Source organism: Acomys minous (assembly GCF_964271855.1).
Source record: "Acomys minous genome assembly, chromosome: 15".
NCBI lineage: Eukaryota > Metazoa > Chordata > Mammalia > Rodentia > Muridae > Acomys > Acomys minous.
In genome coordinates this window covers 78978710-78995532 of record NC_140497.1, presented here as the reverse complement: position 1 = coordinate 78995532, position 16823 = coordinate 78978710, and the positions used below count along the sequence as shown (strand labels likewise).

General features: G+C 43.2%; 1 protein-coding gene and 1 pseudogene across 2 annotated transcripts in view; both read right to left on the bottom strand.

Annotated features, from left to right (window-relative positions):
- Positions 1-850, bottom strand: part of LOC311585413 (uncharacterized protein) — a 37203-nt gene extending 36353 nt beyond the window's left edge. The window contains exon 1 of the mRNA XM_084760575.1: positions 670-850. Coding sequence (XP_084616701.1) covers positions 670-747 — 78 coding nt within the window. The 5' untranslated portion in view covers positions 748-850. The remainder of the gene's footprint in view (positions 1-669) is intronic.
- An 11130-nt stretch (positions 851-11980) lies between these two features.
- LOC311585416 (FUN14 domain-containing protein 2-like) lies at positions 11981-12562 on the bottom strand (annotated as a pseudogene). Its single transcript has one exon. The product of its transcript is annotated as an FUN14 domain-containing protein 2-like (transcript).
- Positions 12563-16823: the final 4261 nt, after the last annotated feature.

Here is a 16823-nt window from a genome sequence, read left to right as displayed (position 1 = left end):
ACTCCCCTTTCCTGTGCTAGGCTAGGTGGGAGGAGTAGTTTCTCTGCACTCTGGTGAAACACTTTACTCTCTGGGATAACTGTGTGAATCTAAGGTCCAGATGTAGATGGCACCTGACAAGTTTTAGGGGTGGGAAGTGTGTGTGTGTGTGTGTGTGTGTGCGTGTGTGTGTGCGTGTGTGTGTGCGTGTGTGTGTGTGTGTGTGTGTGTATGCGCGCGCGCGCGCGCGCTGGGGACAGAACTCAGGGCCTCCCATATCCAATATTCTGAGGAAGCGCTCTCACTTTTTTGAGACAGTGTCTCTGTAGTCCGTGGCCCTCCCGCCCTGAGGGCTGAGATTCCAAGCTGCGCTGTCAGGTGGACCCCACTTTCTTTACTCCGCGGTTTTGCAACTACTACATGTTCACTTAGTGTGTGCAAGTCACTTCTGGGCAGAGAAACTCTAGTAAAAGGATTATCAAGTGGATGATGGCTATAAATCCCCGCGTGCAGTACCATTCCTAACCCCTGGGCGGCGCACGCGCGGCTCCCGCCCACGAAGCCGAGCTTCTGAAGGGGGCGGGGCCTCCCGGAGTCCTCCGAGGTCACCCGGCGCCTTGAGGCGAGGCCGGGCGGGCGCCAGCCTCGAGGAGCCGAACCCTCTGATGCTGAGGCGCGACCCGCAGGTACCTGATACGAGCCGCCGGTCAAGGCCAGCTCCGCTAGGACCGCTCGGCCATTAGCAACGCAGCTGTAGGTGATCGTCATAGCCGGCAGGCCAGTGAGAGAAGGGGCTCGCCTGTCCTAACCGCCCACCGCAGCCCGGGCGCGCTCCGCGCAGGCGCGAGGAACGGTCGATTGGCAGGGGAGGAGGCGGGGCCACCTGTAGGTCCAGCGGGGCGTGTGTGTGTGTGTGTGTGTGTGTGTGTGTGTGTGTGTGTGTGTGTGTGTGTGTGTGTGTGTGTGTGTGTGTGTGTGTGTGTGTGTGTGTGTGTGTGTGTGTGTGTGTGTGTGTGTGTGTGTGTGTGTGTGTGTGTGTGTGTGTGTGTGTGTGTGTGTGTGTGTGTGTGTGTGTGTGTGTGTGTGTGTGTGTGTGTGTGTGTGTGTGTGTGTGTGTGTGTGTGTGTAAATGCTGGTGGCGCACACCTTTAATCCCAGCACTCGGGAGGCAGAGGTAGGTGGATCTCTGTCAGTTCGAGGCTAGCTTTGTCTACAAAGCGAGTCCAGGACAGCCAAGGCTATACAGAGAAATCCTGTCTCGAAAAAACCAAAACCAAAACCAAAACAAACAAACAAACAAACAAACAAAAGATGGAATCAGTAAAAGACAGGTGGTTTTGGGGAATGGATATAAGTGAGAAAGCCAAGAAAAGTGAGCAGAATACTCTTTGCTTCTACTGTATTTTTTTTTTTTTGAGACTCAGTATCCAAATCTATATAATGTGCTAGCATACACTGGATGCAGCATTCTGGCTTGTGGTATATACATTAATGAGAACTCTTAGTTTATTTTTGAGAATTTCATACATGTGTACAATGAAGAGGACCATACCTAACTTTCATTTCCCTACTCCAACTCTGTTCCTCCCCCAACACGTCCCCTCTCAACCTCATGAGCTGGAATTCTCATATGTGCATGGGTGTGGGGCCGCACACTGTCATATTAGAATCCTGTCAGAGGCTACATCCTTGAAACAGAACGATTCTCTCTCCCTAGAAACTCTCCATTGCCGTCAGTGCACCAGGGAAGGGGGAGGGAGGTCCTGAGTCCATCTGTCCACTGACTCCTGCCTATTGCAAAACGAAGATTCTCTGACTAAGGCTTAGAGCAGCCCAGGTCGATCGGTGTGAACTCAAGAATTTAGGAAGCGCTTTGAGAACATGACCATTTAGCAAAGAAACAATAGTAGCTTCTACCCTAGAGCTCATGACTTCCCCAGCTGCGGGCTTTTGACAGGAGTATGCTCCTAGGCATGGAACTTTCACCTGTGGAGCGGGCCTCAAATCCAATGGGAGATTGGTTAATTACTGGGCAAAGAAGTCCCGGGCTGTAATAGCGGCAGCAAGCATCTGTGGGCTGGAGAGATGGCTGTGGGCTGGAAAATTAGGGCTAGGGTCCAAAGCCCAACAGGCTAGGCCTGCTCCCCCCACCCCAGTATTCAAGTTAAAGAGAGAGTAATGGTGAAAAGCAGAGAAAGGAAATTTAATCAGTATGCATTAGGAAGAGAAAAAGATAAAGGGTCTGGTGACCCCGAAGCCCTCATCAAGACACTGACATGAGCTTTAGGTTTAGACAGAGAAAGAACAGGCTTAACTGAGCAGTCCTGGTCAGTCTGGTTGATCCGTCTTTTTTTCCTGCTTCTTCAGAGATGCCCTTACTGCTGCAGGGACAGCTGCCTTTTACAGGATTGGCTTTGCTCTGCCTTATGTTGGGTGGGACTGAGGGTGTGTGGAGTGGGTGAATGGGCCTTGTTTATCCTGCAAGGCCCTCCTATTCCTGAAATCCAAGGTGACTCGAAGTTTGGGTCAATTCCTGACCTTTAGGCACTGTGTGTGTGTGTGTGTGTGTGTGTGTATGTGTGTGTCAGAAACAGGACTTCTATAAACTGACAATAGGATGCCTCAGTTACTTTCACATTTGTGCCTGCAGCCCAGTGTGCTGGCTGGTTTTATGTCAACTTGACACCAGCTAACATCCTCCGAGAAGAGGGAACCGCAGTTAAGAAAATGTCTCCATGGGGCTGCACTAGGTCCTCTGCATGTATGTTATGGTTGTTAGCTTGGTGTTTTTGTGGGACTCCTAACAGTGGGATCTGGGGAGTGTATCTGACTCCTTCCTATGTTCTTGGGACCCTTTTCCTCCTCTTGGGTTTCCTCACCCAGTCTTGATATATTAGTGTTTGTGCTTGGTCTTTATACTTTCTTATTATGCCATGTTCCGTATATATTCCTGGGAGGCCTGCTTTTTTTTTTTTTTTTAACTAGAGAAGTAGATCTAGGGTAGAAGGAGAAGCAGAGGGAGGGGAAACTGTGTTGGGGAGGTATCGAAAAGAAATAAAATATATAAGTAATTAAGGTGTGTGTGGAATGCTTATCTGAATCCTTCAAATAGTGCTTCTGCAGTTGTAAAACTCATAGGCTAGGCCGGGCGTGGTGGCGCACGCCTTTAATCCCAGCACTCGGGAGGCAGAGGCAGGCGGATCGCTGTGAGTTCGAGGCCAGCCTGGTCTACAAAGTGAGTCCAGGATGGCCAAGGCTCCACAGAGAAACCCTGTCTCGAAAAACCAAAAAAAAACAAAAACAAAAACAAAAACAAAAAAACAACAAAAAAAAAACCAAACAAAAAACTCATAGGCTGCCCAAAGCCTCCAAGAGGAGACCGCCCATGACCTGCTTGAACACGGTACTGACCCAGACAGGAAGGACAGCGGCAGGGACAATATTCTCCACCATGTTGTCGGGGGTGGGGTCAGCTGGAGACAACTTCTGTACTTCTAGAACATGATGGATGCTCTCTCTAAACAAAGACAGAGAAAAGGCACAGACCATGCAACTTTGAAACGCGTGCAGCCTGTGTACTGTGGCAGCCTGTGTAAGAAAGTTGTGACCCTAATGTGACCTAAGCGCAGACCGCAGTGCAGAGTGCCCATCTGACAGAAAGAATTGCATAAACTATGATAAGTTAAATGCTCTTGAAAATAAGGACATGAAGGGGATACCTCAGCATGTTCACACTATCTCTATGGGAAAGGTGACAGCCTGGGAGGACCAAGATCATATTCATAAGGCATAACACCAGGTGTGCTCCTTTAATGTATGCGCTTAAGCCAACTGTAAAGTCACATCTTGTTTTGCTTGCTTTAGTAATAAAAAAAAGAGGAGTGTTTTGTTTACACTACATCTGAGTGCAAACTCCCGAAGTTCCCTTGCCACCTTGCTTGGATCTTCTGAATTTTCTTCAATCCACCTAGACTCAGCCTCACTGCTTGGGGTGAGTCAATAGTGAAGGGTCAATTTTTACATGCTTAGATGCTCAAACAGTCCCTGAATGAACACACTGTTGAAGGAGGTAATTGCTAAGACACCATTTAAAGTTAAATGCTTTTAAATAAGTATTAGTGGATAAAAACTGTTTCCTGTTTTTTTCCATAACAAATACCTGTACTGATGCTGGATTTCTTTTCTTTTCTTTCTTTCTTTCTTTCTTTCTTTCTTTCTTTCTTTCTTTCTTTCTTTCTTTCTCCCTTCCTTCCTTCCTTTCTTTCTTCCTTCCTTTCTTTCTTTTTTATCCTGGATTTTTTAAATATAAAAGTTATCTTTAAAAAAATGCCTCCATAGAATTGGGTTTTAGGCAAGCCTGTAGGGCATTTCCTTAATTAGTGATTGATGTTACCCCTGAGTTCTCTAACAAAGCAGGCTGAGCAAGCGATGGGAAGCAAGCTGGTAAGCAGCACTCTTCCATGGCCTCTGCATTGGCTCCTGCCTCCAGGTTCCTGCTCCCCTGGAGTTCCTGTCCTCACTGCTTTTGATGAACTGTTACGTGTAACTGTGAGTACAATACCACCAGACGCCAACTTGCTTTCCATCATGATGTTTCATCATAGCCATAGTAACATTATTAAGACAGGCATGAAGGGGAATGCAGATGTGGCTGGCTTTTAGACAGATGCTGCTTGAGTCTGTGTGCAGAGGTAAACAGGTGCCCCAAAGTAAAGGGAATGAAGGCAGAAACCCAGCTTTACCCTGCTCTCAGTTATCCAGCAGGCTCAAGTGTGGAATGAATGCTTTAGGAACTATTTTCCTTTTCTTACATTTTATTTGTGTATGTGTGATATCTATCTATCAATATCTATCTATCTATCAATATCTATCAATATCTATCTATCTATCTATCTATCTATCTATCTATCTATCTATCTATCATGGGAAAACACTAATGTGGAGGCCAGACAGCTCTTGGAAATTGGTTCTCTCCTTCCTCCATGTGGGTGCCTGGGATCAAACTCAGGTTGTTAGACTTGGTGGCAAGCCCCTTCACCTCAACTATCTCCCTTTCAGAGAAGCCCTAGGAACCATCTAGCCCAACTCCTCAGTGTATAGACGAAGAGAAAGGCCCCAGAGAGAGAAGGCACTGCAGCCTGAGAGCTGATCCAGATTTGAACCTCCGTTTCCTTCCTTTGTGCCCCTCCCCCTTTTCCTTTATTGGAAACAGCTTTCAAGGTAGTGTGGCGGGAACGGAAGATGCTTTGGAGTCCTTGCTGACTTTGCTACTTTCTAGTTGTTTGAACTTGGCTTCTCTAAACTTCATCTCTTTGAGCCCAGTTCACAAACTAAAGTGTATAAACATACTGCGGCAGGCTCCTGCAGGCATTTCAGAACGGGTGGCTGCTGTGATCATGATCTGATTCTGCCATGTAACCAAATCTGCCCAATGAGATGACTTTCCCGTAGCCTGTCCTGGCCGATGTGAGTTACGTTTTTATACATTCATGATCATATCTGAGTCATCACTTAAAGCGCATGTTACATACAGCATGACCTAGTTGTTCTGAGAATGTGTTCTGTGCCACTCTCTCTCCCTTTTAACTAGTGAATTCCTAAGAGAACAGGCCAAGGATTCTAATCTTTTTATCCCTAGGACACCACACACACACAATGGCTGCAGTTCATGGAGTAAAGTACAGTGATTAATCAGCTACTCGCCTTTAACTTCATTTAAGAACAATAGAGAAAAGGTTGAGCTCCCAACTTTGTGGAAAGTATAGCCAAATGTCTGAAAAGGGGCACACGTTCTTGAGGGCCAACCCAGCATTGCCAGTTCCTTCGCTGTAGTTGTTTGAAACCTGGCTGCTGTGTCACAGCCAGCAGAGGGAGCACAGAGCACAGCTTTGAAGTAAACCGTAGCTGCCAAGGAAAACCTAGGAAGTCCTCTAGGGATTTCATCCAGGAAAGAAAATGAGCTCTGGGAGGAAGGCCAGTCCTCGTTTTCATCTTCCCTTCCGTGTTCACGCCGGTTTCTCATTCAGTGTAGACAGTACGGCTCTCACCTTATGCCACCCCTCGCCCCGATAGGGTTTCTCTTTGTAGCTTCGCCTGTCCTGGACTCACGTTGTAGACCAGGCTGACCTCGAACTCTCAGAAATCCGCCGGCCTCTGCCACCTTGCCCAGCTAGAAGCAGATCTCTTTAACTGTGGCAGTGCTGAGGTCTTTAATAAGTTAACATAGTATGTGAAGCTCCAATAGAAAAGAAACGCAAACTGGTGGCGCTGAAAAGTTTAAATGGGTGGTAGGTAGCTTGTGGGACAAGGACTCTGTGACTTACAATTTTGGATTGTCTAGTTTGGAAGTTAGGTAACTAGTTCATGAACTGCAGTGTCATCTTTCCCAACTTCTCCTCACCACTCACCCAGTCTCTAAATGCCGTTTCCTTCACAAGCCCACGGTGGCCACCCAGCTGTGCCACTACTCCCTTTCCTTCCCAACCAACCCTCTGTTATTCTGTTGTCTTTAGAGTTTATAAATTGATGCTGTGAAATGTAGAACACACTTCTTTAGTACTAAATAGAGTGTGGTCAACGAGACTGAATCAGCCTGCTTTCATTAATCTTGGTACTGTTGTTGAAGGAAAAGAAAATGTAATTACGGAGGATGGAGGGGGCTGGGAATTAGCACACATTCTGAATGGGCCTCAGGCCAGTTGTGCAGACTCTGTTATGTCTGTAGTACTTTACAACTCCTAGATTTCCGTTTCCGTGGTAGTGGTGATTGGCTACTTCCTAGTGCTTTTGTTCTTAGCCATAAATTTCGATTATTTTTAGTTTAAAATCATGTAAGAGTGCCAGCAAAATGACAGAATGAGGAGGGCCGGAAACATTTCCCTCCATAAGAGCAATAAAAAAATTGCAAAAATTTTTCAAAGGCAACATTTTTAGAGCTCTAAAAATTTACCAATGGCTTTTAGTATCTCGGGGATATTTTATTGAAGAGAAATGGCTGCGTCTCTATGGACAGTGGACTCTGTGGTTTCGGATGTGTTCTAGTCCCTCCCACACTTCCGGCCACTATTAGAAACAATAGCCGCTGCTTCAGGGAAGCTTGTCAGCTACCAGAGAATGAAGACTGTATTTGAAACTCATTCTCCCTGGACACAGTGTCTCACATATTTGAGTCCAGTACATAGGAGGTGGGGGGGGGGGGGAAGCAGGGAGTTTATGAGGTTGAGGTCAACCCAGGTGACACAACAAGACCCTGTCTCAAAACCAAAGCAAGCTCAGTGCAGTCCAGCCAAACCACACTTGATAAGCTTGATCCATTTCTCATTCAATATTAGAAACTTATGCCTTCCAAGGGGGAGGAGGCCATTGTCAAAAGTCAGTAGAGGCCAGTATTTTAACTCTGTAGAAGCCTGAGTCAACCTGTGGCAAACACTAGATTAACTCAAAACTAAGGAGGATCAGCTGTGGAGTGAGGTCTCTCTAAGGGCTGTGAGAAGCTCAGATGTGCTTTTGAGATTGTAGCTGCTCGTGTCGATGAATGGGCAGTGAGTCTGCCAGGCAAAGGATGGTGCTAACCTTAAACCCTCACCTCGGAGCTCGCTCGAGACTCTGCACAAACAAGAACAGACGATTAAGTTTTAAATAGTCAAAGTTTGAAGGTCTACATCCACACCTGTACAAAACCATTCAGCAAGGCTAGAGGGTTTATTAATTGTGGGCCTTTAAGGAAGTTTCATTGGCTGGCCAGTAAGCTAACCGAGTAGAAAAGTGAACATGACAGAGACTACAGGTTTTACAGAATAACTTCACAAAAGGCACTAAACAGACCATCATAAGTTCTGTATGTGGAGGTAGGATCTGATTGGAAGCATTTTCACATTATTTTAATTTTACTTTTTTAAGTGTGTGTGTGTGTGTGTGTGTGTGTAACTTCAGAGCCTCTGAATGGATGCTGTGAGCTGAACTCAAGTCTTGTGCAAAAGCAGTGTGTGCTCTTTACTTCTAAGCTGTCTTTCCAGCCCCACATTTTATTTTCTATTTTTTAAAGATTTATTTATTTTATTTATTGTATATGAGTGCTTTACCTGCAGAAGAGAGTATCAGATTACATTATAGATGGTTGTGAGCCACCATGTGGTTGCTGGGAACTGAACTCAGATCCTCTGGAAGAGCAGGTGGTGCTCTTAATCACTGAGCCATCTCTCCAGCCCCACATTTTATTTTTTTTAAAACATTTTATTTAACTTTAATCTATGTACGTTGGTGTGAGGGTATCAGATCTTGGAGTTACAGACAGTTGTGAGTTGCCATATGGGTGCTGGGATTGAACCCAGGTCCTTCAGAAGAGCAGGCAGTGCTCTTAACCACTGAGCCACCTCTCCAGCCCCCACATTTTATTTTTTTAATGTCTAGTTATTTGGGGGAAAAATGAAACTTGCATAGAAAGGAAAACAATCAATAGGCACTATTCTTATGGCACCCCAGATGTTGGGTTTACTAGACAAACACTCCACTTCAAAATACATCTAGCAAAAAGAAGCCATGAGCAGAGGGTTAATGTGCTATGACATCTCCTCAAGTAGAGGACATTACAAAACATTATAAAAAGAAAACACATAGAAATCCCAGCGTTGAAAGCATAAAAGCCAAGGCGTGGCTGGGAAGTGGCATGGTGGGTCAAGTGCTTGATGTGAAATTCTGGGGATCCAAGTTCAGATCCTAAGCACTCACATTAAAAGCCATGTGTGGTGGTGTGCACCCATAGCCTCAACACTGCAGAGACAGAGGCAGGAGGACTCCTGGTACTAGTTGGCCTTTCTTTCTTCCTTCTTTTTTTTTTTTTTTTTTAAAAGAGGAGTTTCTAAAAAAAAAAAAAAAGAGGGAGGAGTTCCTGTTAAAAATTAATTTATTTTTATGTGCATTGGCATTTTGCCTGCATGTGTGTCTGTGTGTGCTATCAGATCCCCTGGAACTTGGATTACAGATAATTGTGAGCTGCCATGTGGGCTGGGAATTGAACCTTCTGGAAGAGCAGCCTATGCTCTAAGCCTCTGAGGCACCTCTCTAGCCCCTTATGTTTTTGTTGTTTTGAGACAGGGTCTCTCTGTGTGCTTCTGGCTGTCCTACAGCTCACTATGGAAATCAAGCTGGTGAACTCAGAGATCTTCCTGCCTCTGGGGGCTGGGGCTGAAGGCATACACCACCATGCCCAGTTTAGAAAAAGATTCATTACCACAGCTCATTTTTTGAGGTGTTCTGTCTTCGTGGAGTGCGTTTGGGGGACTATATACTAGATTGAGGCTAATAGATTTTCAGTAACATGTGAATTTGGAGGAAGGACTTGGAAAAAAGATGAACATTATATAAATTGACTCTGTATTGTCCACTTGGTGGTAGAGTTGTGTTTAAAAAGCAATGTAGAGAGTAATGAACCAAGAGAATTAGACACTCATGAATTCTTACCATGAGAAAAATGCTGCACATACCTTAGTGGCCCAGTCAGGAGCAGTGCAACTCTAACTAAGCAGAAGAGGTGAGGTGGCCCTAAGGTGGCTGTGACTCTAGAGTAGACTTCTATCCTGACTGGTTAGCATTCACAAGACCAGGGCTTTGAGGCTGCCTTGGCCCAGGTAACCTTTGGCCCCTCGTCACCACTAACTATGTCCTGTTTCTGAGTGTGCTTACCTACACATTTCATATAAACTGGATTCATATACTATGTAGCTCTGAGTTCTTTTTCAAGTTGCATCTGTCTTGTACACTGCCTAATCCCCACATTTCTCCTTTTGATTTTTGGAAAATCCTCGTATAAAAACTCTTACAGTGTTCTCTAGAAGTGTTGTCTGTTCTTATCAACTCTCCCATCAACTTGGGAACTTGTTAAAAGTGGCACAGAATCTTGTGCGTCCTCCTTGGCTGAGTCAGACTGTAGGTTAGCTAGGTTGATCTCACAGTGACTTGTGTGCAGCTTGAGGTAGATGCACCATGGTACTGGCAAATACAATCAGTGGTTAAGGCCAAAGGCAAGAGATGACATTTATTCTGAACCCTCAGTTGCATTTTTGGAAGCTACAGAATGCTTGTCCAGTGATTGGGACGTGTGTAAGAAGCCGCCTAGAGTGTGTGTCACTCATCCACAAGCCCATTAGTCAGTTATGGTACTGGAGATTCTGTTTGTGTCATTGGCAGGAGATTATTTGGTCTTTTGATTCTTTGTCAGAAGTGAGATGGTTGGGCAGGTTGTCTTCCAGGTTTTGGCAATACAGTACATATGTAGGCCTGGGCAGGGCTAATGACTCTTCTGGAGACACAGCTAACCCTGCACGCGTCTCCAGGCTGGCATGTGTTCTGAGTGGTGCATACTGGTTGTTAAGTTGTTTCATTGTCTTTGTCAAATGATGGCCGTAGGGAAACTAAGTACTTCCGGCGGTTAAGAGTGATGCGCTGTGGATTTCAGAATGCTTTCTTGCCGCAGACTCCAACACATGTGACTATGGACCTGAGATGCAAGAAAGATGAGCCTGACTGGGTAGGAGTGAAGCCACTTGAGCTTCAGTGAACATGGGCTTTCGTGTTCAAGAGTCTTGGCGTTGTGTGCTAGATCTCTTTGAATATATTACCTAGACTTACCTGGTACTGTTTTCCTTTTTAACCTGAAAAATGAGGTGGTGGTAATGATGATGATGATGATGATGATGATGATGATGATGATGATGATGATAGTAATAATAATGTGTACCTTAGAATGTAATTGTGGGGAATTAATAAGATAATTTATATGGAGTGTAGTAAGTAAAATATAATAAATATGCATTTACCTTTTACTTGTATATCCAGAATACTGTATCTAGACCTTTGCTTCTGTAAACTTCTGTAATAGATCATAGCTCATGAATAGAAATACTGTGTGCCTTAACATTACCTTTGTTACTAATATTAACAGTTACCTATCAGGGCCATTCTGACTGGGGAGGTGTATACTCAACTGAGGCTCTTGCCAAAACCAGATGACCTCCTCCTCTTCCTCCTTCTTCTTCTTTTGCATTTGATGGAAATAATTTATTTCACATGTGCTATTCTCAATTATGAATGTCTGGAACATCTCTTTAAAATTCTTGCTTAAATGTCGTATTTCATACAAATTGGGTAAAGAAACAGAATTTTCGTAAAGAAATACTTCTGCCCCTCATATTTTAACAAATGTGAAAAACAATTCAAATTTCAAAGCATAGAACCCTTTCTATGAAATAAGTATCCAACAGTTTTTTTCCTTCTCCCACCTAAATCTCTTGAATACAGCCATAAGATGCAGTATGTGGTATGGTGGAAAACATTTCTGGACTGGATCTTAATACCCATAAGTGACTCATCTGACCATCAAACAATAAATTTCTTGTAGTTAGTTTCTGTAAAAATCCACCTACCAAATACAATACCTACATTACTTCACACATCTTTAGCAGAAGTTCGTTTCATAGTCAATCTTTCTCGTTATAGTACTTACACTGCCATTTTGGCAGGATTAATTATAGCAAGTATAAATACCTCTCTTTCTATAGCCCACAACAAACTCAAAAAGAAAGCATACACCAAGATACCAAAATCTTACATGCTTAAAGGCAAATGTATTTGGTTCCTTTTCATGTAACATATACTAAGGTTACTACATGCTGGTATTCCAAATCAGGTTTGGGAAAGGATTTTACACAGGGGAAAAGGTATATGTTGCTAAGCTACACATCAACCAAGTAAGGACAGTACTGGAAGAGTTAACATCTATTGTCTTTTCCAACACGTCAAGCTCATGAGAAGGCCTCTATTAACCCTGTACCAGGAGAAGCCCATGGAAGATTTGCCCCGTTCAGATTTGCCACAACAGGAGGAAGGCACAGGCAAAGAGGAGCACCAACTGTTCTATATTGGAGTGTAGAAGCTGCTGGCAAGAAACAAACAAACAACAACAACAACAACAACACAAAAACAGAACACTGAAGTGAACTTTTTCTTAGGATGCTATGCTAAGCAGAAAGCCTCCCAACCCCCCCCCCCCCAGTCACTAGAACATTCTCCTTTACCAATGGCACAACCTCCTCAGCTTTACTGTTGACCTCAGTTGGTATTTGGTTATTCTTACAAATTTTAAACTGCCCTTTGGCTTTTTTCATGTCTTTTTCTACTCGTTTCCAGTCAACTTTGATGTACCCAGTGGGGTTTGCCAGCTGAAGGAGAAAGAATCCACCTCCTACAGCTGTTACAGGCAATTTTCCAATCTTTGGAATATGAAACCAGTGCAACCATCCAGTAACATCTCCAATTAACAGCTGGGTTGATACACTATACTTTTCAGCTGATGGCTCAGATTCCTGCCCAAACCAGCTTATGCCACCATGGTTGCTTTTTTAGTTAATTCTGTAAGATCCAGTGCCTCAAAATTTCCATTGAAGTTTCTTTGACTGGTCACAGCCATTATTGACTTTCTTCTTTATGGCAGAAATCCTCAAACTGTTTTGATTGAATGCCCTCTCTATATATTTGTAAACAAACAAGCCCTGTACACCACATACTGCTAGGCTGACATTAAAGTTTTTAAACTGTAAACTTAAATAGTTGTTTAGAGTGTCATGATTGTCATAGTTAAATACTGTCATTCGACAAAAGCTATTGTTTATTTTAGATTAGTATATTTCAAATAAAAAGCACATTGGGAAACCCCAACCTGCAAGGTGGAGCAGCGCTTGCTTACAGTGGGATGTGGGGTGGCCAAAGACTTGTTCTCCTCAGTTTCTTTTATTTTTTAAGATGTACTTATTTATTATTATGTATACAGTGCTCTGCCTGTATGTACACCTGCAGGTCAGAAAAGGACATCAGATCACATTATAGATGGTTGTGAGCCACCATGTGGTTGCTGGGAATTGAACTCTGGACTTCTGGAAGAACAGCCAGTGCTCTTAACCTCTGAGCCATCTCTCCAGCCTCCTTGTTCTCCTCAGTTTCATGGCCAAGTGCTTCCTTGAGCCAAAGTGAAGGCTTCGTGTCTATTTCTGACAGTTGGACATTGCCCTTCTGAGTGGAAGCTGTGCTGGCAAACTTTTGAAGGGCCAGAGAGGACCCATTGTAGGTTTTGAATAATTTAGCCTGCTGTAAGTGCTCAGACCTCTTTCATGGTAGACAGTCCATTAATGAATGGCTAAGGCTTTGTTCCAGCAAAGTTGTTCACTCTAGGAAGTCTCTCTCTACATCCATGGTGGCCCCTCTACCATGGACAACCACTCCTCTGTCTATGAGACTTTTGGAAGCCCATTTAGAGCTTGTGCCAATGACTCCAGTAAGAATACAGTGTCTATATTAACTCTTGTCCTGCTTAAAATTCCTTAAGTAGTTTCATGCCTGAATCCCTGAGTGGTTTAGTCAGAGGTAAAGGAGAAAAATGAATGGTGTAGCCTGTTAAGCTTTTAAATATGATTAAAATATTGTTATTATTATTATTATTTTTACCAAGAAGAGACTTGATACCCTATGAGCATATACAGGGGGAAGAGGTCCCCCTCAGTCACAGTCATAGGGGAAGGGAGTAAGGGGAAAATGTGAGGGAGGGAGGAATGGGAGGATACAAGGGATGGGATAACAATTGAGATGTAATATGAATAAATTAATAAAATATATTAAAAAAGAAAAACAATAGAATTGAATTTATACTTTAAAAAATATTATTTTTAGTTCCCATTGTGCATGCTCATTGTACATGTTATATAAGGACAGCTTCATATGAATATGTATTTATGTTAGGAATATCCCCCATACTTCCCTTTCATGCCTTTCCTCCCTCTCAGAGTCTCCTGTGTTCCCCTCCAGGTGTGTCCAACCTGTGTGCCATGGGTCATCTGTGGCTGCACACAGCTGAGGACAGTTGTAAATACAGCCCGTCACAAAATTGTAAGCGTACTTAAAGCATGAGACTGTTTGTTTTTTTCTTTTTTAACTCAATTGCGTAGTGATTGAGCGTGAATTCTGTAGATGACAGCGCCCTGTTACAATGTCAAAAGGTCGGGCGTGCCTGGTGTGCTTCTACCTTCTTGTCATGTATATGCTTTTATATATAATCTACAAGCAAGAAATGAGGGAAAACACCTAATATTTGTCTTTTTTGGATTGATTTAATTCATTTAACATGATTATCTCCAGTTATAGACACTGGCTGCAAATGCCATTGCTTCATTCCTCTTTATGAATAAAATGATTCCATTGTGGACATCTTTATTATAATTGAAAAAGGAAAGAGGACATGAATTGAACAGAGCCATGTTGGAGACAGTTCTGGGGTGCAGAAGAAAGGGAGTTGAGGTAAATATGAACAAAATACATTGTATGTACTATGAAATTTACAAACAATTAAAAAAGATTGCATTGTATAATGCAAATGGTACTTTCTTTATCCATTTCTCTGCTGTTACATACCTATTTTTGTTCCACAAAATGGCTACCGTGACGAGTGCTGCAATACACTTCTGTGTGCATGTGTCTCTGTGACACGTTGACTTGGAACACTTTGGCTAAATACTCAGGAGCTGTATAGCTGAGCCATATGGTAGATCTATTTCTAGTTTTTTTTTTTAGGGTTTCAAAACATTTAAAGTAGTATTTATATTTGCTGCGTATTTCATGTAATGTACTTGATCCCTCTTTTTCTCTTCACTCTTCCCAGATCCGCCTCTTCTAACTGCCTGCCCTCTTTTTTTTTTTAATAACATTCACAAAATAGCATGTGCAAATATGTATACCTTTGCCTCTTTCATATTTCTCTCTCATTTCCTTTCCTCTTTCACTGTGGCTCCAGCTAAGACTTCAAGCACTGGATTGAGTAAGAGTGGAGTTTGTGCTCCTGACTCCGTCTGTATGAAGCATTACACTTACTGATTTGTACATGTTGAGTCATCCCTGCTTTGCTGGATCATGATGAGGGATCTGTTTGATGCATCTTTGGGTAGAATAAATAATTTCACATGTTTCTTGAGGCTTGCTTTATGTCCTATCATATGAGCTGCTTCAGAGAAGCTTCCATGAGTGGAATGTGTGCAGAAATCACAGACGTCTTTGTTCTGTTAACTGCTCCCTCGGCGTCTAAGCAAACGAAGTGATTTGGAGTCATTTCAAAACACAATATTTATAATATATGATGGTTACTTTATATTTTACCTTGAAGCACTTTAAAGTTATTTGGGGTGTCATCAAAAAGGCTCTCTGGGTAAAGGTACCCACTGCCAAGCCTGATGATCTGAGTTCAATTCCCAGAACCCACACGGTGGGAGAAGAGAACCAACTCCCACAAGTTGTTCTCTGGCCCCAACATGTGCACTGTGGCATGTACACAACCATCCCCACTAAGTAGCATGTAATGACTAGGGGTCTTTCAAAATGGTCTGATTCGGAAGAGAGAGACATATTAAAGGCCCCAATCTTAAAGATGAGTAAAAAAGAGGCTAAGAGACATATTCAAGATCATAGATGTGGGGCTTAAAAAGAAACATTTTAATACCTTAGTATTTTCTCTACCTTCACATAAAACATTTTGCCTTTATTAAATGGCAATTTGGGTAATATGGCTTTGGAAAAAAATTTTGGGAAGCTGGCATATACTTCTGCAATTTTCACTTCTTATTGCATAATTTTCCTATTGTGGAAGCCAAGGAACAGTTTAACAATGATAATATAACCGCATGTTGTTGTGGCCTGATGAGGGTGCTCTTACTCAATGCATGGCTTGAGAAACCGAAGTTCAATCTAGTTAATGTCAAAGATTGCTAAAGTAAATGAGTACGTGAACGCACTTCTTTCAAACCAAATAGGCTATTTCTCATTTTAAAAACAACTGTGAAAAGAACTGTAACGTTGCCTTTCCCTTGGTTTGAAGACACTGCTGTTCATATTTAAAATAGTAAGAACACATCCAAAGTCAGCATGGACTGCATTCTGACTCTGGAGGGGGCATGTGGGGTTGTGTGGCAAGGCTGGCTCTGTCCAGTGCGGAGGAGGCCATCAGGAGCTGGTATACTCCTTCCCCTGTGGCCCTCACACATGTCACATCCATGGGGTTCCCCTGAGCATGTGCTCAGTGCTGAGATTAGCCTGTTGAAACGTCTGACTCCCAAATTGAACTGTACCTTTCTTTTCCTTGACTTGCTGATGGAAACGTTGTCCCTGTGTTCTGCATGTGTATCCTACTGCACATTTATAGGCTGGTTAGATTCACTTTGCCCATATCAGATCTAAGCATTGAATGCATTAATTTACTCACCCCTTCGATGCCAGATAGCAATGACTCTGCACTTTCTATCCTGGGAATGGAGTAAGTTACCTGCTTCCTTACATATCAGTTTCCTCACACAATGGGACATTGTAGGACACCACATAGCATATGGCCTAACCATTTCTGTTGTGGTTAATTTACCAATATGGCCTAACAATGCTTATTATTTGGCCTATAATTATTATGGCAGTATTTTCTAACCCACTAGCAATCGACCAAGACACAGACACCTGTTATGTTTTAAGACAGCATTAGTTAAGCTATGAAATAGGAAAAAATAGCCTTAGTTAATCTGGGAAGGGCAGATATTAATCCCCTCAACTACTTCCCATAGTGGGGGTAGGTATGGAATCCCTGTCCCAATCCCATGCCATCTGCTTCTAATAATTTCTATCAAGCTACCTCCCATCCATAATCCCATATACTTGCTAGTGGGCCAAGTCTCCGTCCACGCCCGCCATGTGCTTCTCTATCCATCTAACTCATGATGGTGTGACCTCTTCTCCTCTCCTCTCCCCCTGTCTCTCTCCTCCCACGATTC